Genomic DNA, 23,792 nt, shown 5'->3' with positions numbered 1-23,792 from the left:
ATGTTTAAAATTCAATGATAGATTAATTTTTCTTCATCTGTCGAAGTCATGCAAATTTTCTTTTTGTTATTGTTTAAATTATCGAGCGGTAACAACAACGAGAATAAAATTTATATATAAATGAAAATTATTTATTATTATAATATATATATATATATATAATATATTGTATATATATAATATATAATATATAATATATAATATATATAGTATAATATATATGATATACAGTATATATTGTCTATATATAAAGTAAAAATCGTGATAGTTTTTTTTTTTTTTAATACGGATGTATCAATCATAGAAATTGTGAAATAATCACGTGGAAGCATCCACGTGTCAATAGAAGTTGGGTGTTGTTAATGCCTTTGTTTTCTACTAGGTTGTCATGGGAACTAGAACGATCAGCAAGCTGCAAGGCCAAACACATGACTCGAACATATCACATAGTATACGTTTTTACTATATGCAACACGTACTTCTCTCGAACTTAATAAAAATATTACTATACCGACATTCGAATAATGTAATAAAAATTGTCGATACTATAGTAGGATCGAGATCAAGAAAATGGTGGTGATCGATAGGCGCGGATCGTTCATAGTGTCGACGGCTGGTTATTTCTTCGGTGTACCTGTTCAAGAAGATAAAAAGTGGTCCTCGCCAGTCTTAGAAAAATTTTTTAATCATTCTACGTGTAGAACGCTTTGTGCGCAACCAATTCAACCTGAGAACGATGAACTTCCTCTCAAACTCAGTAACGAATTACTTGCTGGAAAGAATACATTAGTTTTTTTCAAGGTAGTTATTATATACGAACATAGATTAATTTTTTTTTTCGTAATCAATGAAAGAAATAAAATGTTTTTAATCATTCGTTCATTAGTTGTCAGCGTCGATCGTCACGGAAGAGAATTTTCACGATTTGGTACAAGTAACTTCGATCGGAGCTGGCGAAGGTTCTGCCCTCATCGAAGTTTTACGACAAGTTTGGGCTCCCACTCTTAAATCATCTGGATTCGATCCGGCTTCTTTGAAAAAATTAGAAGAAGATCTTCTCGGTCCTCGTCCACCTACGTCCATTGCTGAGGAAGAAGCTTTTTGGATAAAACGAAGCAATGAAGCGACTCGATCAAGAGATAAAACGTCCTTTGACGAAGCTGCAAAGATATTGAACGATATTAGAAACGAACTTGAGAATGCGGCTGTTTCGAGGTTCGATTTTATTTATTCATTTTTATATTTCGAAAGGATTAAAAAAAATGCTTTTTACAAAAATATTATATATGTTGCGCCTTAAGGTATGCAAACATTCGTCCAACGTCGATAATGTCGCTTGCGAGAATTATCTGTCAGTAGGAAATTTTTTTTAACCCTTGGTGATATGCAACATGCATTGCACACGCGTATTAAGCTATTATATACCTACAAGGATTGAAAAAAAAGTTCCTTACTGACAGATGGCGCTTGCAAGCAATATTATCGACGGTGTTTGAAGTGTTACATATTTTCAGGCTTAGTATAAAACATTTATATGAATGATTATTAAAAGTCAATGAATAAATATTATAGTATAAAATCTATAATATAAAATATTATAATATAATATAAATAATATAAAAATCAATGAATAAAATAGTTAATAATGAATAATCCTTAATCAAGTATAATAATCAAGGATTACACAGATCTTTATAATCCAAAACTCAATTTTTCTCTGATAAAACATTATTAATAAAACGTGTATTAATTAAAATTTAATTTACAATACAGAGATGGATTTATCGGTCTAGAGGAATCGCTCGAAACGATTTCTGGTTTTGTCGATGATGTTTGGAAGTTAGGCAGTGTAGTTTACAAAGAGGAACGTATGAAATCACTATTGGAAATAATTGGAAATGAGACGGTTATGCTTGTTGAAAATCTTGTTAACGAGGTGAGACATCAGAGTACATACTTTTCTTTTTTTCATTTCTATATATGACACACGTATGTCATCGACATTTTTTAGACAAACCTGAATCAAGGTCAAGGTCAGATTGGAGCAGATACAGTTTCGATGGGTGCAATGGTATGCGAGAAATGGGTAAACGCAAGCGAGAGATTAACAGGACTTTTCTGGCCTCATCATTCGCTTCATCCTTGGAAAGACACTGTATTTGTACCTGGAAAATGTTCGAAACTTGGCAGGAGACTTAGGTATAACTTAGAAGAAATTTCTCTATTTTTTCTTTTTTCTTTAAATTAAAAATATTATTATTATTATTATTATTATTATTATTTCATAAATTTTCCAGACAACTCAGCGAATTACGTGCTCAGCATCGTCAATTGATGAGATTGTTAACACCCAGTGAGAGAACACGGCTCGATGCTGACAATCTTCTTCAAAATTTTAAAGATATTAAAGGTGATATTGTCTGTGAAATTATATTGCAAGATAATTATACTTAAAAAAGAATTATTATAAGTAACATTAAAATTAATATCTTACGATTAAAAATTTATTAATCGATATTTAAATTAACATTAAAATTATTATAATTAATATCAAAATTAATATTTTATACATAAAAAAGAATTATTATAAATAACATTGAAATTAATATTGTATGATTAAAAATTTATTAATCGATGTTTAAATTAACGTTAAAATTATTACAATTAATATTACAAATTTATTATATGGATAATTATATTTAAAAAGATATTGTTATATAATTTTTCTTCTTTTATCAATTATTTTCGATATTCAAAATCAGTGGTGTACGGCGAGGATGAGAACGATATCGAATGGAATAGAATGAGACGCAAAGTCGAAGAAGCTTTAATACCAACGGAAGAATTGGTTGCACAAAAATTGAAGACTCAGATCGCTGATGCTAAGACACCTAATGCATTATTAGAGGAATTTCGAAGGTATTTCGATCTTATGAAAAGAGATGCTTTAAAAAAGGCTCTTCGTAGCGAACGTGAAGCTTTGCTTTTGGCGTACGATGATCTGATTGGTAAGAAGAGTTTCAAATAATAATAATAAAAATAATAATAATACGGATTAATTATACCGACAAAGTCATGCATTTGTTCTTTTTTTTTGATAGAAACTTGTCTTGCTGGACCAGACACAGATGATCTATTGGATACTCCTAAGATACTTCAAGAGATTCAAACGGCGAGATCGTCAGAGATGCGATTAGAAAGTTTGATAGAACTTGGTAAAGAACTTTTAGCAGATCTACCGGCATTCGAAGAGACCGTATCAAAAGTTACAACAGCGTTGAAGGACGCTGAAAGAAAGAGACAGTATCTTTTAGAGTCTTGGGTAAATATATATTTCTTTCTTCATATATATACATATCTATATATTTTTTCGTACGACTTAATAACAAAGGATAAATAATAATGTAAAGGTGAACGAGACGAAAGATGCAGTTGCTAGAAAAGAGTTAACTTTGGGTACAGACTCTGCAGTTATCGAGTTAACTGGTACAAGTCTCATGCGAGTTACTTACGATCCTAAATTAATGACATTGATCAGAGAAGCCAGAGCTCTTTCAGGACAAGGCGTTGAACTACCAAGAGAGATAAGGGATCTCGTTGAGAGAGCTAGTTTATTAGCAGGTCGGGCAAGGGCTTTACAACAAGTTGCGACCTTCCATAATACCATCGGAGATCGTATGGTGCCTTCTCAAAGACCTCTTATGTTAACCACTGCATTGGAATTGGCAAGAGCTGTAAAGGAACAATCAGGTGTAGTGTGGTCCGATCCTCAAGCGGTTGATGGTTACACGAATCGACTTAGAGAATTGGTTATTATCAAACACTGTTAATTGAGATTCATTATTTGATTTGTAAAATTTTTTCTAACGACTACGATATTTTTTGTTTTGTTGATTAGGTGACGAAATTCGCAAGACAAAACGCCGAATTAGCATCTAAGCATTCGAATTTACGCAACTTAGTATCGAATTTATTTAAAGGCGAGGCTATTAATCTCGTAGGTAATCAGAATATTTGGAAGGATACTTTGATGAATATGAGAACTATCGTTGATAGTGTCGAAGCAGAGTATGGTAATACGACTGCTTGGAAGTTGCATTGGGATCGACAGCTTTTGAAAGCCTTGGGCGTGGCTTATAGGTAGTAGAATAAATTTTTTGTATAAAGTATCAAATTGAAATCATATAAAAAGTGTAATAATCAGAAATTATCATTGATCTGAAAATAGTTTATATAAATATTATATATTTAAATATATATATTTATATATATAAATTATATGTATGTTTATATATTTAATATTATATTATAATATTAAACATTATATATTATATATTTATGTATATGTATAAATTATACATACATATATATATATTATATATATATATATATATATATATATATATATATATATAAATTAGATACACAGAGTTATACATAAATGTATGAATTGCTCAATCTCCCATAGTGGTGCCTTGCCATCGTTGTTAAGAAAATTACCAGAGCTCAAGGTCGAACTAATATTCCGCGATGGAATGTTGCAATGGCGACCTACTCTCGAAGAAATTCGAGCGAAAATATATTCTGGTATACGACGTTCTCTCTCAATTCCTATGAACTTTCGTGGGGTCGGTAATGTCGAGCACGCTCAATTTGGTAATCTAGTTCATAAAAGTGCTTACTTGTTTGGTGGAGTCTACAAGCAAGCTGAGATTGCCTTAAATGCCTTGGAATCCGTTAGGATCAAGTGGTTGAACTTGGCGGCACCAGCGAGAATCGATATTGGTGAAAAGTATGTACGACACAGATCAAATATCTCGTTTATAAATTATCTCTTTACAAATAGTTCGTTAATATTTCTCGAGTATGATAATCGTTATAAAAAAATTATGATAACAAGAAAAAGAAACGAAACAAAAAGAAGAGCAACATTTTATTTTTATATGCCAACAGATTAAAAGGAGCATCTCCAAACGATTGGAGTAGAGCTTTCAAGGACGCTAAACAATGGGCACAAGAGGTAGCTAATGATAACCATAAATCGATAAATTATCATAAATTAATTGCAACAGAATTAATTATATATGTATTAATCTTCGTTACTTCTTTCTTTTTCTTTTTTGTCAATTTAGGTTGGCAAATTGCGAGGAGGCGAGGTAAAAATTTGGTGCATAAGTATCGACACTGGAACGACTAGGAACGATTTAGAGTCGGCATCTCGTCGTTATTGGGAACGTTTGTGTTCGGATTTGCGTGTCGAGGCTTCTTCAAGATTAGTAGCAGTCGTTGATTTTCTTTCCCTCGCTGCGAAAGAGTTAGAAAGGAGGCCACATAACGTTGAAGAAGTTGGATTAGCTAACGAAGCTCATGAACGGATTCAAAAACAATATGCTGGCATTGGTAACGAAATGGAAGCTGTTGCTGGTCTTGCTAAAGTATTGGCAGCTTGGACAAGTGAAAAATTGGAAGGTATCATTTCGACATGAATAAACCAATGAATTTGTTTTTTTTTGTTTTAAATAAAGTTTAAAAAAATTAACAAAGTTTCATTTATACTAGTTAACTTTTTAATATCGTAGGAATTAATACAGCGAACATAGGTTGGCAAGAGTTGGCCGATCGTTTGGAAAAGCACAAAGCAGTGGTATCGCGTCAATTGGAGGACACTAAGGTGAATCTTCGTCATCGAGGAATAGCGTTACGTGATGAAATCGAAAGATGGGAAACCAAGTGGTTGGAAAAGCCTGACGTTATCGGTATAGATTGGATAACGTCTATGAGAGATCGTTGGATCACTTTAACTGAGCAAAGGGATAGCTTGAATATAGATTGTCAAAGAATCGGTGTGAATTTAAAGGATATCATCGAGGACGATTCGACGAATTTAAGAAAGCTCGAAGCACAGTTAGAAGCAGAGGAATCGAATTGTAGATTTCAAGCGGAATTTCTCGAGGAACTTGATAATCAAAGAGCGGAGGAATGGGCCGTTGCGAGAAGAAGATTACCGAGACTGCACGATTGGCTTGATTCATGGGAAACCAGGATCCGTTTACAATCGATCGAAGATCGTAGTTCTAAAGACGAGGATAAAGTATCGTCGAACAACGTACAAGTTGAAACTTTCGTTGGTAAAAGGTTACGTGAGATTAGAGACGCCATCGATTGGATTCAACTTCTTCGAGGGGATGAAATAGCTGAGGAACATTGGACGGAATTAAAGGCAATCCTTTGTTTGAACGATATTAAAAATTTACGAGATTTGACGCTAGGTCATATACTCGATTGTAAGGACAAATTACGGGACAATGTCGATCGCGTTAAGGTGAGATATGAGATTTGTTTTTAACGAAATATTTTGATATTTTGGCTGAGGAAAATCGGGATCATGCGTAATCTTATTCTCCTAGGAAATAACAAAGAGAGCTGCCGCTGAAAGTGGAATACGTCAAGCGATATTGGAATTAGAATCTTGGGAGACATCGGCTAGTCTTCAAATTCAACAGACAAAGGACAATAAAAACTCGATTATTTATATTGTCGGAGAATATGGCAATCTTTTGGCTAGGACAGGTATTAATCGTCTTGTTGAAAATGTTTCATCGTGTTAAAAATTATTTTCTTCAAAGAGATGTTATGAATTTTATTGTTAAAACGAATGATATATACAGGTGAATTACGTCTTTTGCTGGAAGGTGCAAAAGGTGCTGCAGGATATGAAAGATTTGCAGCTAGGGCAACACGATGCGAGGCTAGTTTATCGGAGATCGAAGAACGTATAAAGATACTCAGTATCGTGCAAAGAAAATGGGTTTATTTGGAACCCATATACGGTAGTGGTGCTGCACCAAATGATTCTGGGAAATGGTCGAGAACGGACAAAGAATTTAGGTCGATTAAATATAAAAATATAACGAAATGATATTAACGAATCTTCGATTTTACGAATATTGTTTCTTTTCTTTTTTTTTTTTTCTTTATTTTAGATATCTTATGGGAGAAGTATCACACGATCCTCGAGTATCGTCCATTAGAAGACTCCCTTTGCCAGCGTTAATTAATTTGAAGGATTTACTCGACAGATGTCAAAGAAGTCTTGACGAATTTTTAGAAGTATGTTATTTTTTTCTTTTTTTTTCTTTTTACTATTTATATATATATATTTTTATATGTAATTTTATATATTTTATATTTTATTATACAAACGTTATATCTAATATTAACGATAATAATTTTTCGTAGATCTTTTTTTTTTAATAAATTTTTAATATTTGCGATACATCATTATTTATATATCTAAGATATTTCAAATGATTTTTTCAAACGCTGACAAAAGTTAATTAGTTGTTTTTTTTTGTTCTTTTTCGAATATAGGAGAGAAGATCCTCTTATCCTCGTTTATATTTTTTGAGCGACGAAGATCTTTTAGAATTGGTGTCAGGTAGTGGTAAAGCTTTGGAATCTCATCTTCCAAAATTGTATCAAGGCATAGGATCAGTGATAAGAGATGATAATAACAGTTTAATCGCTGTAATATCACCGGAGGGTGAAATATTAAATTTATCGGACGTTATCGATACCAGTGAACCATTACCAAGATGGTTGAATAATCTTGAAAAAGTGATAAGGAATACTCTTCGACAGAGTCTTGATAAATGTTTAATAGACTCATCGCCTGATCCTTCAATTTATCCAACTCAGGTACGAATTTTTATAGGATTGATCAATAATTAAAATAATATAATTTGTATTTTATATATAATTATATATAAATATATATAAATATATATATTAAATACAAATTATATATATAAATAAACAAAACCATAATAGCCCATAAAATAAAACAAAACCATAACAGACCATAAAATAATATCGTATCGTAAATTTATATAAAAGGAATTACTAAATGTTTCTAACAAAAGCATAATAGACCATAAAATAAAACAAAACCATAATAGACCATAAAATAAAACAAAACCATAACAGACCATAAAATAATATCGTATCGTAAATTTATATAAAAGGAATTACTGAATGTCTCTAACAAAAGCACAATAGATCATAAAATAAAACAAAACGATAATAGCCCATAAAATAGTATCGCATTGTAAATTTATTTAAAAACAATTATTAAATATCTCTAGCATTATTTATTTAGATATGAATTATTGATAATATTTTAGATACTTTTGTTATCCGAGAGAATCAGATTTACTGAACGTTGCGAGGCTGCTTTAAAAGAGGGTAATGTGGGTTTGAAAAAATTGGTAGAATTTTTGGATACTCAAAGAGCTAGATATAGGGGTCTCGAAGATGTTGGTGATACATTGACGGTATTAAAAGCACGCGGATTACTTCTCGATACTGTTCATCATCTCGAAATATCTAGAACTCTTTTGAATAGTCTCGAGAATGGTGAATCTACTTGGTGGTTGTGGTACAGACAATTAAAAACTTACAGAACGGTAAGGTTCTTTTTAACTAAATAATTTATTTCTCTTATGGGGTATCATATCAGTTCGATAAAAAGTTTTCATTTTAAAAGAATAAAGGTCCAGTGATAAGATGCGCTTCTGCGGAATTCCCATATCGTTTTGAATATCAAGGAGCAGCAGTTGGTTTAGTTTGGACGTCGCTAACCGAGAAATGTTTCTTGGCTTTAACGCAAGCGATGAAACTAGGATTAGGTGGTAGTCCAACTGGTCCAGCTGGTACTGGTAAAACTGAGAGCGTTAAAGCACTCGGTAGTATACTGGGTAGATTGGTCATTGTCTTTAATTGCGACGAAGGTTCGTCTGTATCAATCGTATCTGTTGTCGTTGATAATTAGTACAATATTATCGTAACGAAATAGGAATATTTTCTTCTTCCTTTTTTCTTTTTTTCTTAACAGGAATGGACGCAAGCAGTATGAAGAGAATCTTAGGTGGTTTGGCTCAAGCTGGTGCTTGGGGATGTTTCGATGAATTTAATCGTCTCGAGGAAGAAACATTGAGCGCCGTTGCGATGTTGATCAGACCTCTTCAAGAAGCTGTAAGAGATGGATCGAGTCAAGTTGTTCTTAGTGATCAAAGAGTTAATCTCGATCCACACTGCTGCGTATTTATTACAATGAATCCTGCTGGAAATGAATATGGTGGACGTCATAGACTTCCAGATTCATTGGCTCGACTTTTCAGACCTATTGGCATGGCTCATCCTGATAAATTTGATATCATCAAAGCATTGTTAGAATGTGCTGGTTTTTTGGAATCTTCTATGCTTGCCAATCGTTTGGTCGAAACCTTCGAAATATCTCAAAATTTACTTTCGAAACAGCCGCATTACGATTGGGGCCTTAGAGCACTTCGATCGGTAATCGATGCTATTTCATCTGCTAATCATTTCGATGAATCATCCAGGTATTAAAATTTACAAAATTAATTATTATTTAAATACAATTATTTTTTAATCGTTTCGACAAATTTTTATTATTTAAATTATTTTTATTAAAAAAATTCATTATTATTTAATTATTACAATTATTATTCAAACATTTATCAAAACACACACACACACATATATATATATATTTATATGTATGTATTTTTTTTTAATTAATCAGACTATTGATCGCGATAAAAGATTCAACATTACCGAAATTAACTGAGGACGACGCCAAAAAGTTTCTCGATTTGTTAGTTGACGTCTTTCCTAACACAGATCATTTGTTAACCGAGGTATCCAACGAGAAAAAAAATTTGCGAGAAGCCCTGGTAGAACTTTGCGAGTCTGAAAATTATACCAGGAATATCGTAGAACAGTGTATACAATTGAGGGATCAATTAAAAAGTAGAACGGGTGTTGCGATCGTTGGTCCACCTGGTAGCGGAAAGACGACCATTAGAAAATTATTAGCCGAGGCATTGTCTAAAATTGGAGAACCAGTAGATCAGTGTCTCATTTATCCTGGCGCAGTACCAAAATCAAGGCTTTTAGGACGCGTTGATCCAGAAACAAGGTAATTTTCGTTCTGATGAATGATACAAAGACCAAAATGATATACTATAAATTATTATTAATCTTTTTTATCTTTTAAGAGAATGGAAAGAAGGATTATTATCGAGCGCTGTGATAACAGCCGGTGAAGCTTCAACTTGGATCATTTTTAATGGCGACGTTGAACCAGAATGGGCGGAAGCATTAAACTCTGCTTTGGATGATAATAGATTATTAACATTACCTAATGGGGTTGGTGTTAAACTCGGAAACGGTATAAGGTAAATAACAAAAATATGTATCTTTTATTATCACCATCATCGACGCATTAATTGATTGAATAAAAATGAAAAAAAAAAAAAAAATACAGGTTCATATTCGAGACACATAAACTGGCAAGTGCTAGTCCAGCTACAGTTTCACGATTAGGTGTCGTCCATCTTGGAATGATTAATCCAGCATCACTTCTGTTTGCTTTAAATATCGAGGATTTGCCTGTTAACGTTCGGAGCAATATAAAGACACACCTGTCTCCCTGCATCGATGAAATTCTCAAGACAAACTCGATACGATCTTCAGCTTCCGGTTTGGTCAATTCAGTTTTATATCATTTACGAAAGGCACATACACAGACACTTGGTACAGAGGCACTTATCGGAGCTTTCTGTGGTCAAATCGAAGATCAAAACGTTAGAGACAATCTGGCACGTTTGATTTATCAATTGACGGATTGTTGGTGTCCAGATCCTGAGAAGCCATTCGATGTTGTTTATAATGAAAAATCTGATCGATTAGAACCGTTCATTGATATTTATCAATCCATTGAAACAGATGACGGACCTGTTCTACTTTCAGGTAATGATTATTAAATATTATACGAATTATGTGACGCAATGTTCATTAACATTTTACCGTCTACTTTTAGGACCTGTTAAAAGAGCATTAGCGTCTATTTTACCCTGGATAGAAAATGATTATCCCGTTATTTTACGAGGTCAAGAGGGCTCCGGTAAAAGTACATTGATAGCTGCTGCATTATCATCTATAAAAAATAAGGATAATGCACCATCGACCTTGATACAAGGATCATCTCTCTATGGAGCACAAGATCTCATTACGCGTTTAAAACGAGCTTGCATTCGTTTGGATTCATCCTCTCATGGGAGAACCTATAAACCCAGAAATGGTTCACGAGTTATTCTAATCCTTAAGGATATACATTTAGCTTCTAAAGAGATGCAGGTAATTTTATGTGTTTGTTTTTTTTTTCTTTTCTTTCTTTCTTTCTTTCTTTTTTTTTTTCAAACGAATCTGTTTTTCGTAGGAATTGTTGAGAGAATTACTTCAGGACAAAGGATTTCATGAGGATGATTTAGAATTTGCTCGAATTCCATTAACGCTAATTTCTACTGCAGATTCTATTACTGCTCTTCATCCGAGATTAGAATGTCTCATGGCTACGTATTATTTACCGTTGGTATCGATATTGAAAGAACTAAGTTAATCATAATTATATCGTAACACATGTTTCTGTGAAATTATTTAGATCTCCAAGTTCGAAAGAGACCGTTGCTATGTTGGAACTTCATCTGAGAGATGCGTTGAAACAGAAGGACGATTTAATGGACACTTGGATTTCGAAGACAGCATCGGCAATGTTAGAAGCTTATCAGTCAACGAATTTGTCCAAAGAATTTTCTTACTTGTGGACACCGAAAGATCTTATTTTGTGGGCTGATTGTCTTGGTTATTATTTATCTCCTGAAAATGTGGAAGATGTTACCTGTCATCTCTTAGATGCTGGCCGACATTTATTCTATCCAAAGTAATTTTCACAATTCTTTTTTTGTGTTTAGTTTTGTTTTCTTTTATAGTAGAACGTCAATTAAAAGAGAATATCAATTTGTTGTAACGCCGTTCAGATTAACAGCTAAAGCACGAGTCAACTGGGACTCCATATTGTCTGCTAAAATGATTGAAGTTAAAAATACAATCAACGATGTTTTCGTTTGGAAGATTGGTAATACTGAATTGTTACCTATCGTGGAAGAGGAATGGAAAAATAATATCATAAATGCAGCTGCTAAATGTGCTCGAGAAGGCGAACCAATACAGGCAACAATTACTTCCCATCTTTTACAAATGATTGCTGGTATTATAAATATTTGTTTAGATTCTGACCTAATTCAATTTAGGATTATTATCATATCGTATTAATCATACATATCATATCGTATAATCTATATAACATTCATTCACCATAATTATTTATTACAATTAATATTAAATATATACGCCTGTTTATAGGCAACACTTTACATTTCGTCGGTAATTGATTAATAACTGAGTATAAAGGGTAGTCTATTAACAGGCGCGAAATGTTTGATAATTCTATTTGAATTTACTTTGATCGAAGGCATATGTTGGACATTTGGAACACGTTTACGTGGTGTAATATTAACTGGACGACCAGGAGCAGGAAGAAAATCAGCTGCCAGATTAGCAGCAACTTTCTCATCTTTTCGATTCATTGATTCGGGACCTGGGCGAGCTAAAGCTTCGATCAAAAATGCTATTCAAACCGCCGGTATCGATGGTGAACCAACGATGCTCTTACTCGAGGAACATCATATGAGAGAAGAAGGAATGTCTATTTTAGTCAGTGCTATTGTCGCGCAAGGAGAACTGCCAGGACTTTTTTCAACCGAGGAATTGGATGGTATGATAGCACCATTGATAGATTTATCAAGGAGAGAAGATTTTCCTGGCACTTTGGAACAATATTTTTATCATCGTGAGTAGTCATTAAAACGTTTGGAATTTTTTAACGAGACATTAGAAAAATAAAAAAAGAAAAAGAAAAAATGGAAAGAAAGAAAGAAAGAAAAAAGATCTCATTGTTTCTCAGGTCTCCGCAGTTATCTTCGTATAGTTATGATTCTAGACATCGGTGATATGAATTCAAAGTTATTATCACGTTCTGGATTATTCAGATATTCTGCCATAATTGGTCCATGTATCGGAAACGAATGGTGGTCTTACGAAGCACCATTGACCGAGTTAGCGATTCAATATAATTCACATGGATCAGAAGCTTCTGAAATATCATCTCCAGACACACAAGTTATGATTAAAGCTCATCTTCAAGCACCTAAGCAACAACACGCTCCGGCACGTTTCTTAGCGCTACTTTGTACATCTCAACATCTTCGTGAAATTTGGAGCGAAGAAGTTGAAAGTAAACTTAATAGTCTTGGCGCTGGTATAAGTAGATTAAGAGAAGCCGGTGAACACGTCGCTAAATTGGAGGATGAAGTTTCTAAGCAAAGACAACAGCTTGAGGTGTTAATCTTCTTTTCTTTCGTCTCCTTTTCCTTTTCTTCCACTTCTTTATCCTCTTATCTCATTGAGAACAAATTACATTTAGAAAATTAAGAGGATAATTAAGGATATACGTTTCTAATTTATTAGGTTGAAAAAGGAAGAGCTAATGCTGCATTAGAAAAGATTACTGCGACAATGAGAGGTGCCACAGGGCAACGAGGTGAGATGACTAATTTAAAAATCGAGACTGAACGAGAGAGCGCTGAGTTGGCACGACGAAAGGTAATTTTACTCTATTTCTCGTATTTGCTTTTAATGTAATGAAAATTTCACGAGAAAAATTTCATCTCTTGAAACAGACCGATATAGAAGGAGAATTGAGCAAAGTCGAGCCATTGGTCGAACAAGCGTCACAAGCTGTCGCTGGTATCAGTGCCGATGCTCTTGCCGAAGTTAGATCATTGAGAGCACCACCAGCACCGGTAAGAGATGTCCTTGAAGGTGTTCTGAGACTTATGGGTATCAAAGATACGTCTTGGAACAGTATGAAAACATTCTTAGCTAAACGTGGAATCAAAGACGAAATCAGGTAAATTTTTTATATTCTAAAAAAGAAATTTTCGGATAAACAATTCGTTTTTTAACGTGACTTTTATTTTTTTTTTTAATCAAAGAACCTGGGACGCGAGAAGAAGTACTTCGGCGAGTTTAGAAGCGGTTGCGAAATTGATCAAAGAACGTCCTGATAGTTTTGAAGAAAAAACTGCTAAGAGAGCATCGGTGGCTGCTGCACCATTAGCAGGCTGGGTACTTGCAAATTTACAATACGGACAAATTCTTCAACAAGTTGCACCTTTGGAACGGGAACAACGTTTATTGGCCGAGTATAATCTCCTTTAATCATTAAATTTCTTTTTGTAAATTTAATTTTTTAATTATGAATATGCTGCGTTATCAAAAAAGTAAGAAAAGAAAAAAGGAAAAGCGATAATATAAATTACGATAATATAAATCATTTGTAGACGATTATCAGCTGCGGAGGCTCAGCTTGGAAGATTGGCGGCTGGTTTGAACACCGTAGAAAGTCGTGTTTCACAGCTTCAAGAAGAATTGGCTGAACATTCGCGAGGTGCCGCGGCGTTGCAATTGAGAACGGAAACAACCGAGGCTAGTTTGACCACGGCTAGAGCTCTTTTGTCGAAATTAGATAAGGAACATCGTGATTGGCAAGCACAGTACGAAGAGTTGACCAAACGTAAAGCAAGATTGAACGTCGAGGCTGCTAACACGGCATCCTTTTTGATCTATCAGGTAAATCAAGTTTTGTATTTTCGAACGTATATATACATATATCAAATTATATATATATTAATATTATAAATATATTAATATTAATATATATTATTATATTATATATAATAATATAATTTAATTTAATATTAATTTTATAATATATAATTTTATAATAATATAAATTAATATTAATGTATAATATTATTATATATATACATATTGATATTAATATTATAAAATACAATGTAATACAATAAAATTATATATACACATATATATTATTTTATGTATATATATTAATATAAAAAATAATAAAAAAACAGAAAAAAATCGACCAACCTCACAAATTAATTTTTTCTCTTACTCTTACTTATAGGATCCGGAAAGAGATGACAAGTGGAAGAGGTCGGCCATTGAGTTATTGATCACCGAACGAGAAAGATTACTTTGGCGAGCTCAAGGACTCCCAGCGGACACGGGAAGTCTCGTTGGTGCTGCATGCGCGTTGAGAGGCCCTTTGGTACCTATTTTTCTCGATCCATCGGGAGTTGCTGTTGCCTGGTTGAAGTCGAATCTAGGATCGAAATTGGAAATAACTAAGGCCGAGGATCCTAGGTTTTTTACCGCTTTGGAATTAGCTGTTAGATTTGGGAAAGCCTTGTTGGTCGAGGAAATAGTTGAATTTCCCTCTATTCTGTTGCCACTTTTACGTAAACGACCATTGAGACTCGGTGAACGTATTTTGCCAGCTCAACAAGGCTTCAAACTCTTCTTAGCTACGAGAAGAGATCGATTGGATAATATACCAAAGGAAGCTGATGCCGTTTTGTTCAAAATTGCACTTGGTGCTGGAACGAGAAGCTTGGCTGAAAGACTCATCGATAAGGTTGGTGTTATTATTCATTTATATAATAATATAATAATAATATTAGTAGTAGTAATAACAACAACAACAACAACAACAACAACAACAACAACAACAACAACAACAACAACAACAACAACAACAACAACAACAACAATAATAATAATAATAATGATGATGATGATGATGATGATGACGATGATGATAATTAATTTTGTAAAATATATTTTTATTCCTACTTGACTTTTCATTATTTTTCATTTTCTTTCATTCTTCTTTTTATTTCTTCTTTTATCAATTTTTTTAACCGACAATTTATTTTCCTTTCTATTATATTTTTCATTATTTCTAATTTTCTTTTATTCCTCCTTTTATTTCTCCTTCTGTAATTTTTTTTTAAACGATAATATATTTATCTTTCTACCTGACTTTTTATTATTTTCAATTCTTTTTAGTTTTTCTCTTATTATTTATTTTAAACCATAATATATTTTTCTTTCTATTATTTTGTTATTATTTTACGAAACGTTATTTAGATAATTGAGTTTCTCTCTTTCTCTCTCTCTTTTTCGCTCTTTTTTGATATTGCCGAGATAGTAAGAATTTTCTTTAATTTTAAACTCGTGATATTCGATCTTTCTTGTTTTCTTTTTTGTCCTTCTTAGGTTTTGTTAAAGGAAACTCCAGAAATCGAATCAAGAAGAAGAGAAGCTTTAGAAAGAGAAGAGAAACTTTCTGGCGAACGAGACGCTGCTCGAGTAGATTTGTTAGCGCAATTGGGTAGAGCCAGAGGGCAAGATCTTTTGCAAGAGTCTCAAGATGGCCATGGTGCTGGTGATAGTGGTGGTGGTGGCCTTTTAACTTCGTTGGAAAATACTCAGACAAAGGCCAAGGAGATTTTACTGGCTCTTGAAGAAAGTCGACGTAGCCTTGAGGATATTTCTAAGTAGACTTAAAGCTCTCTTTAAATTTTCTAATATATCGCAAATTTTCATTTTGTTTTATTAGAGTAAATTTTTATTTTATTATAGTATACACTTATATGGGCATCATGATAAAAAACAATTTTTTTTTTTTTTTAATTAAAGCTTCAAAATGTTTTAGATTGATATATATATATATATATATATATATATATATATATATATATACACAGTTTTGTATATATTATTTATTATTTATATACAGTTCTTATATATTATATATATTTTTTATATTATATAATATTTATATATAATTTTTTATTTTCAATGGTTTTTAAGGAGAATGGAGAATGGGGAGAGACTCGCTAAATTCGCAGCGAACGTTTATAAGGCCGTTAAGGGACTGACATCCTTAAATCCTTTATACGTTTTCTCAACGGAAGCTTTCACGGACATATATCTCGAAGCAGAGAGCACCAGATCAATAGCTGTTGCCGAAGAGAGAAAAGAACAGGACAGACTAGTTGAAAAGAGGTCGTAAAATTGATAAATTTCTTATCGCTAGAAAATAAAATAGAAATGTTACAAATTGATATAACAAAAAGGATGATCGTATCAAAAAGTTTTTTGAATGGATAGTCATTTGTGATTTTACAATCTCGAAAGAAATAAAAAAAAAATCTATAGTTTATAAAAAGTATTAAAAAGAGACTTTTAAAAAGATTTTTTTTTTAATTTTTAATACAAAATATTAAAATATATTAAAACAATTATAGTAAATAAAATAATATATATTAATATATATATATTAAATAATTATATTGAACAAAATAATAAAATCATATATATTAAATATATTAAAATATACTTATAAAATATAACAATTAATTAATAATTTAATATATATATATACAAATTTTTATTTTAAAATTATTTAAAAACTTTTGATCCAGCCAATAGACTTATAATCCCCTTCTTCAATTAAATTCATTTAATATTCTACCATTATTATTTTTCTTTTTTACTCCGTGATGTATAAACGAATATTTCTTTTTCTTTCGTTTAGATTAATTGCATTAACAGTGCATTACTGTACAAAGGCAGCATATAGAAAACATCGACTTTCACTTGCACTGTATTTGGCACTTTATTTAAATCCAGTATCGGAAATCGAGAGAAATTTATTGCTCGATAGTGGTATACCAAATAACGAGGATAATATCGATTTTGAAGTACCCGATTGGGTGCCCGATGAACGTCGAACAGCTGTGAAAATATTGGCCAATTCGATGCATCAGGTATATATTAGCACGATCCATCTGTTTATCGATTTATATATATATATATATACATACACACATATAACCGCAAATCAATACTACGGAAATATCCATTTGTGTTTAGAATTTCGCTTATGTTTCTCACTATTATATATCTTAACAGGTCGCTGCTAAAATGAAACGTGCTTGGTTCGAGGATATTGGAAATGTATACAACGACAACAGTTTGACTCCATTTCAGCGTATTCTAATTATCAAAGTCCTACGTCCGGATTATTTGCACACAGCTCTCACGAAATTTGCTATCTCGCAATTGGGTACGTTATACGTATTATACGTGAAACGTACAGTGCGTGTTATCATTTATTTATTATTCCTATTTGAACCAACGAGATGTTTGAATTAATAATCTATTACTTTGAATTAATAGGAAAAAGAAATTGATACGAAATTAATATTAATCAAAATTAAGACTAATAAGACATTTAAATTAATAATCGACTGATTTGTATTAACATGAAAAAGAAAAAGAAAAAAAATAATAATAATGATAACAAATAATAATTTACAAAGGCGTACGAGATTTGGCACCACCAGCATGGACTTTAAAAAAAATAGCGGAAAACGAGGGATCAACAATGCCGATACTTTTGTTATTATCACCAGGAACTGATCCTGGTCCGGAGTTAAAATCATTGGCCGTAAATCATGTAACTTCCTCAATCGTATTCACCGAAGTTTCTTTGGGACAAGGACAAGTTGGTCAAGCGGAGTTAGCATTGGAAGCTGCGTGCAAGTAAGCATTTCATTACATTTAATTAATTAATACATACGTGCTATAATAACATGCTAATTATATATCATTAATATACAGGATGTTTTCAAAAATGTGAGCATTACTTCGAAAATAGATTCAGTACGGTGAAATAAGAAAAAAAAGTTTATACGAACATACGTCTGATATGACCTTGTTTCCAAATTATAGCTGTTTTTATCTGAAACCTGTTATTTCATAATTTTCACAGAAATTCTGGAAATTCTTTGAAGTGGATTTCTTGTTTAAATTGTAGAAATTGTAGAAATTGTTCAAAGTGGTTTCTCTCGACTTAAATACAGGTTTCCAAACGTTGCATCCATAGATCTACTCATTCGTTTAAAAATATCAGGTGTTGTTTAAATTCGCCTACAACACTCTTGAATACGATATCGCAATTCTTCAAAACATCGTTTACTTCTGCATTGTAAATCAAAGACATTAGATGCTCTCATAAATAAAAATTTAGATCAAGTGATCGTGCTGGCCAATCGATTGGTCCTCCACGAATCAATCCATTTATTAGGGAATCTCTCATTTAAAAACTGTCTCGCTAGTCGATTAAAATATGGTGGTGCAGCATCATGCATAAACCACACACGGTTGATGACATCAATCGATACGTCTTCCAATAGTTCCTATAAGTTTTCCCTTAAAACTGAATCGTATAATTCGCCCAGTTAATGTCCCATTCAGAAAAACTGGTCCGATCAAATGGTCAGCAGTTATTCTTGACAACAGAGTCATACGAATTAGTAAAAGACAAAATCGACTATAATTTGGAAACAAGATCATATCGGATCATATGTTTATATGAACATTTTTCTTATTTAACGTATTGAATCTATACTCGAAGTTATGCCCACATTTTCGGAAACACCCTGTACTTCTCGTACCACAATGGTCATATAATTATCATTTTTTAGAAACGGTAGTTGGGTGTTATTGAGCAATTTACAATTAGCCTTGACTTGGCTACCTCGATTAGAGAGTCTATTGAGATCACCTATGTGTACCACCGATAAACAAGCAACCACAAGAATTTGGTTGACCACAGAAGAATGTATAGGATTTTATCCTGGTCTTGCAGGATTATGTTTAAAACTAGCTTACGAGCCACCAGAAGGTGTTAAGAGAAATCTAAAAAGATCCTTCCAACAACTCCAACAATTGGAAGTGAATAAAACTAACGATAATATTCCTGGTATGTTTTTATTATCATGGTTACACTCGACCATTCAAGAACGACGTAAATTCGTTCCACAAGCCTGGATCAGATCTTACGAATGGAACGAAGCAGATTTGGGTGCGGCGTACACATTGATCGTTGATAAAACGATTAAAATCAATCAAACGCAAAATTGGGAAACGGGTCAAGGATTATTGGACGTTGCTGTTTACGGTGGACGATTACAGGATGATTACGATATGCGGGCCCTTCGTGCTATTATTTGTGATGTTTGGTCGAAGGATGTTTTCGAGGGTCGTCGTACTTTAGGCAACGTTATCAATATCCTCGATATATCGGAAAACGATCCATTAAAGATCGTCGAAAATTTAAACGACGAAGATTCACCAAGAGAATATTTTGGTTTACCTGCGAATGCTCATAGAGCTTGGGAAAGGATAGCCGCTGAGATAGCCTTAGCTCTTCTCAAAGGTAAATCATTATTGTCGAAAGCTTCAACGAAACAAATAAAAAAAAGAAAAAGAATCTTATGACGTCTGACGACAAAAGGAATTCGTTTATTCCAGGTATGACGATAAAAATATCGAGTAACGATAGTCGAGGTGGAACGAGATCAAAGAATACGATTGAAGAGGATTTAAAGGAAACCCTAGATAAACGATTGATGAAATTTGAAGCATCGTTGAACTCAATATCCCAGGATAAAGAGAAAGAGACTCCAATGAAGCGTTTCTTCGCTGACGAGATTGAATTTACTCGGGATTTATTGAACCGTATAAGACTGGATATCGATTTGATTGGAATTGAGAATGCAAAGGTTATGTTTATGATCAATCTTTCAGAATACAAGATATCATTATCGATTATATTTCAATAATATTAATCGTTCTGGGTTGCTGTCATCGTAGACTCCTAAACATTGGATAAAAGAGTGGGAATCTGGACCGAAGGATGCAGTAACATTCGTTAATGGATTATTAACGAGATATCAGATATTGGAATCGTGCAGCGTTACGAGTTTCCCATTTCGTGTTGATCTCTCTGGTCTTGGTAGACCCGGTGCGTTTTTAGCAGCTTTGAAACAACACACCGCACGTGAGATCAATCATCCACTCGAAAATCTTCGACTTCGGGCTCATTGGATCGATGATCGTAAGACCGAACAATGGAAGGTATCGGTGATTATCGAAGGACTTCTTATCTCAGGTATATCAAAAAAAAAAAAATGAGAATAATGAATCATACATTATTTTCAAACTTTAGGTACATTTCTTTTTTTTTTTTTTTGAAACTTTATAATCGTTCAGTCAATTTATTGGTCCTTTTATTTTCTAAAATCTATTTTAAGAAATCATTCGACTTTAACGATTAATTATCCAAATCGATTGAAATTAAAATTGACTTGAAATTTGTTAATCAACAGGAGCTTTGATAAAAGAGGGTAGTCTGATCGACGTAGATGCAAATGACGCACCAATCGCTGCCGCGCCAATTTGTCAAATCGCATTCTTACCAGAACGATATTCATTCGATAAGGATAAAGAAAAGAAGACGTCGCATTCATATTACGAAAAGGAAGAGCATAAAGATCGGCTTGGTGTCCCGGTTTACAGCGATTCTCAACGAACTTCATTCGTTTGTTCACTTCCAGTCGGTTGTCCTCGAGAAAATCGAAACGTTTGGCTACGCCGTAGCGTTGCTCTTTATTTAAAATCGATCTAATTATTAATTAAACAATTTATTTAATAGATATAATTTCATACATCAGATTCTAGATCGATTATGAATACAAGAAAGTTCTAAGTGTCTAAATCTGATCTATGATTCATTAATTATTAACAGCGTTATTCGTTAATTGATTAATTGATTAAGTTCATGGATAAAAAAAATAAATCAAATTAAAAAAAGAAAATATCATCGCAATTAACAGACTAATTAATCTATTACGTACGAAAACGAGGACACTCGTTTCTAAATTTGAACTATTCGTGATCTATCGATTTAACGTTGACATTGATGAATTATAAAAATTGATTGATCGACAAATTATTAATAAAATTAATTTACTCGGCGACTTAACGATAACTCTAGTTAATTAATTAGTTGAGATGGTAGATAAAATAACAGAAGGGGAAAAGAAAACAGAAAAGATAAGAATAGATCGTCGTTTAATTGTCGTAAAGTGCTTTATTTATATTACATTTTAATAAACCTTATAAGGTGTAACTTTTCGATTAGTTGTAGCGTACAAAGTGGGAGAGGAAGGAAGTGGAAAAGGTGGAGGAAAGTACAATACATATCGACGTTTTATACAATGATTTCGTATTTCTTATTAATTTAACTTTTTTCTTCATCTTTTCTTAATCCTTTAACGAGTATCATTATTATTATTTGAAAAATTTTGTTGTAAAACGAGATGGGTGGAGGAGGGCGAAGTAACGAGATAAACTTCAGGTCGATAATTATTTTTCTTGTTTTTCTTTTTTGTTTTATGTTTTTGTTGTTTTGTTCTGTTTTTGGAATAAAGTAGATAAGTATAGAAATAACGTGCTCTATGTGCCCTTAAATTCTCTTATTTTGACTGTAGACGTAAATATATATATATATATGTATGTATGTATATATATATATATATGTATATATATATATATATATATATATATATATATATATGTATATGGAACAAAAATTTTTCTCGTTTATTTATACATGCATATGGTAAAACTATAATAATAGTAATAATAATAATAATGATAATAATAATAATAATAATAATAATAATAATAATAATAATAATAATAATAATGTAATTCATGGAAAGAGGGAGATAGAAAGAGATAGATAGATAGATAAAAAAAGAGAGAGAGAGAGAGAGAGAGATAGACGATATATAAATCGCTTTTTACATTGTTTAACAAAAGATAAATAATATATACGTAGTATGTATATGTTAATTTTGTTTTTTTTATTTTTTTATTTTTTTTTTTCTCATCGAACATGTCCACGCATTATACTCTCCACTTACTCGTATTTCATATTCAAACGATTGAAAAATATCAATTTTTAATATCAAGATCTTTCGAAATCTTTCTTTTGGCACGTTCGATCAACTAACATTCGTCGAAGGTAAATAATAACATTGTTTTTTTGTTTGGAAATGTAGAATTTAATAGTATTGACTACCAGAAGTAATACACAAACTAGACAGGATCACTTTTAACGTGTCGATCGTTTACAACGCGTTGATATTAATTGATAAGAAATTTTATAGATAATTTATAGATTTGTTAATTTTTCATTATTCTCATATATCATTTGTATGTTATACGTATTTATGTATGTGTGTATATATATATATAGGGTACGTCGTACACGATAATAAGAATAATAATAAGCATAATAGGAACAATGATGATGACGATAATGATGATAAGAATAATGATGAAATATAGAAGGACTTGCATATATATATATATATATATATATGTGTGTGTGTGTGTGTGTGTGTGTATGTGTGTGTATATGTATGTATATATGGATGTCTATCTCTCTCTATCTACCCATATAACTTCAAATCAGAAAAAGATAATAAGAAGAATTTAGAATGATTATCATGTGGATATAAAAAAAAAAGAATAAAAGGAATAATAAAAAAGGATACGAGTAAAAGCTAATTTCGTTGAAATTTATCACAACGATTTCTCGTTCGGAAAACTTGATATATATATGTATGTGTGTGTGTTTATATATATATATATATATATATATATATATATATACACATATTATATATATTTTTTTTTATCAGTGTAACTCGATTCGATTTTAATCTCGACGATCTTTCGCTTTTTTCCAGTTTTGTTTCGTTCACGTCATTCCCATTTCACTTTTTCCCTCGTTTATTATTATCATTGTTATTTATTTCTTGTTTTTTCTCTATATGTTAGCAGAGATTTTTTCGTCCAAATTAAACAACATTTTTATTCCTTTTTTTTGTTTTATCCATCGTATTGCAAATACAATGTATCCCTGAAGGATCTCTTTTTATATATGTATATATATGTATATATATATATATATTCTTGTATTTTTTATTTTATTTTTCAATCGCATGCTCGTTACTTTG

At 32.1% G+C, this 23,792-nt stretch overlaps 2 protein-coding genes across 4 annotated transcripts in view; one reads left to right on the top strand and one right to left on the bottom strand.

Annotated features, from left to right (window-relative positions):
- The first annotated feature begins 456 nt into the window (after positions 1 to 456).
- LOC127072073 (cytoplasmic dynein 2 heavy chain 1) lies at positions 457 to 21,696 on the top strand. Its single transcript, XM_051012158.1, has 43 exons — positions 457 to 801; positions 887 to 1,215; positions 1,774 to 1,936; positions 2,012 to 2,199; positions 2,298 to 2,410; positions 2,763 to 3,008; positions 3,102 to 3,322; positions 3,411 to 3,809; positions 3,899 to 4,140; positions 4,469 to 4,792; positions 4,954 to 5,020; positions 5,133 to 5,469; positions 5,580 to 6,322; positions 6,408 to 6,570; positions 6,669 to 6,888; positions 6,984 to 7,110; positions 7,372 to 7,698; positions 8,184 to 8,465; positions 8,546 to 8,789; positions 8,894 to 9,401; positions 9,605 to 10,000; positions 10,080 to 10,259; positions 10,349 to 10,833; positions 10,904 to 11,220; positions 11,303 to 11,451; positions 11,525 to 11,803; positions 11,901 to 12,130; positions 12,395 to 12,772; positions 12,887 to 13,320; positions 13,450 to 13,584; positions 13,662 to 13,891; positions 13,977 to 14,186; positions 14,325 to 14,613; positions 14,972 to 15,481; positions 16,126 to 16,406; positions 16,723 to 16,917; positions 17,450 to 17,681; positions 17,827 to 17,980; positions 18,237 to 18,459; positions 19,404 to 20,137; positions 20,233 to 20,483; positions 20,575 to 20,872; positions 21,090 to 21,696. Exons 1-43 carry the CDS (start codon positions 571 to 573, stop codon positions 21,386 to 21,388), a joined length of 12,363 nt encoding a protein of 4,120 aa, XP_050868115.1. The 5' UTR covers positions 457 to 570; the 3' UTR covers positions 21,389 to 21,696.
- A 369-nt stretch (positions 21,697 to 22,065) lies between these two features.
- The window catches only part of LOC127072076 (eye-specific diacylglycerol kinase), a 35,197-nt gene continuing 33,470 nt past the window's right edge, over positions 22,066 to 23,792 (bottom strand). For all 3 annotated transcript variants that reach the window (XM_051012163.1, XM_051012165.1, XM_051012164.1), the window contains exon 12: positions 22,066 to 23,792. This exon is cut by the window's right edge and continues 10,108 nt beyond it. The gene's annotated coding sequence lies outside the window, so the exon portion shown is untranslated.

The sequence above is a fragment of the Vespula vulgaris genome, chromosome 24 (assembly GCF_905475345.1).
Source record: "Vespula vulgaris chromosome 24, iyVesVulg1.1, whole genome shotgun sequence".
NCBI lineage: Eukaryota > Metazoa > Arthropoda > Insecta > Hymenoptera > Vespidae > Vespula > Vespula vulgaris.
Note: the sequence above shows the minus strand (reverse complement) of the source record. Positions and strands in the feature narration are given on the sequence as shown.

Excerpts from the sequence above, each read along its gene's own strand:
- LOC127072073 (XM_051012158.1), top strand. The coding sequence starts at position 571 with ATGGTGGTGATCGATAGGCGCGGATCGTTCATAGTGTCGACGGCTGGT. Across the intron at positions 5,021-5,132 it reads CTAAACAATGGGCACAAGAG|GTTGGCAAATTGCGAGGAGG; the intron begins GTAGCTAATGAT and ends TTGTCAATTTAG. Across the intron at positions 8,790-8,893 it reads TGTCTTTAATTGCGACGAAG|GAATGGACGCAAGCAGTATG; the intron begins GTTCGTCTGTAT and ends TTTTCTTAACAG.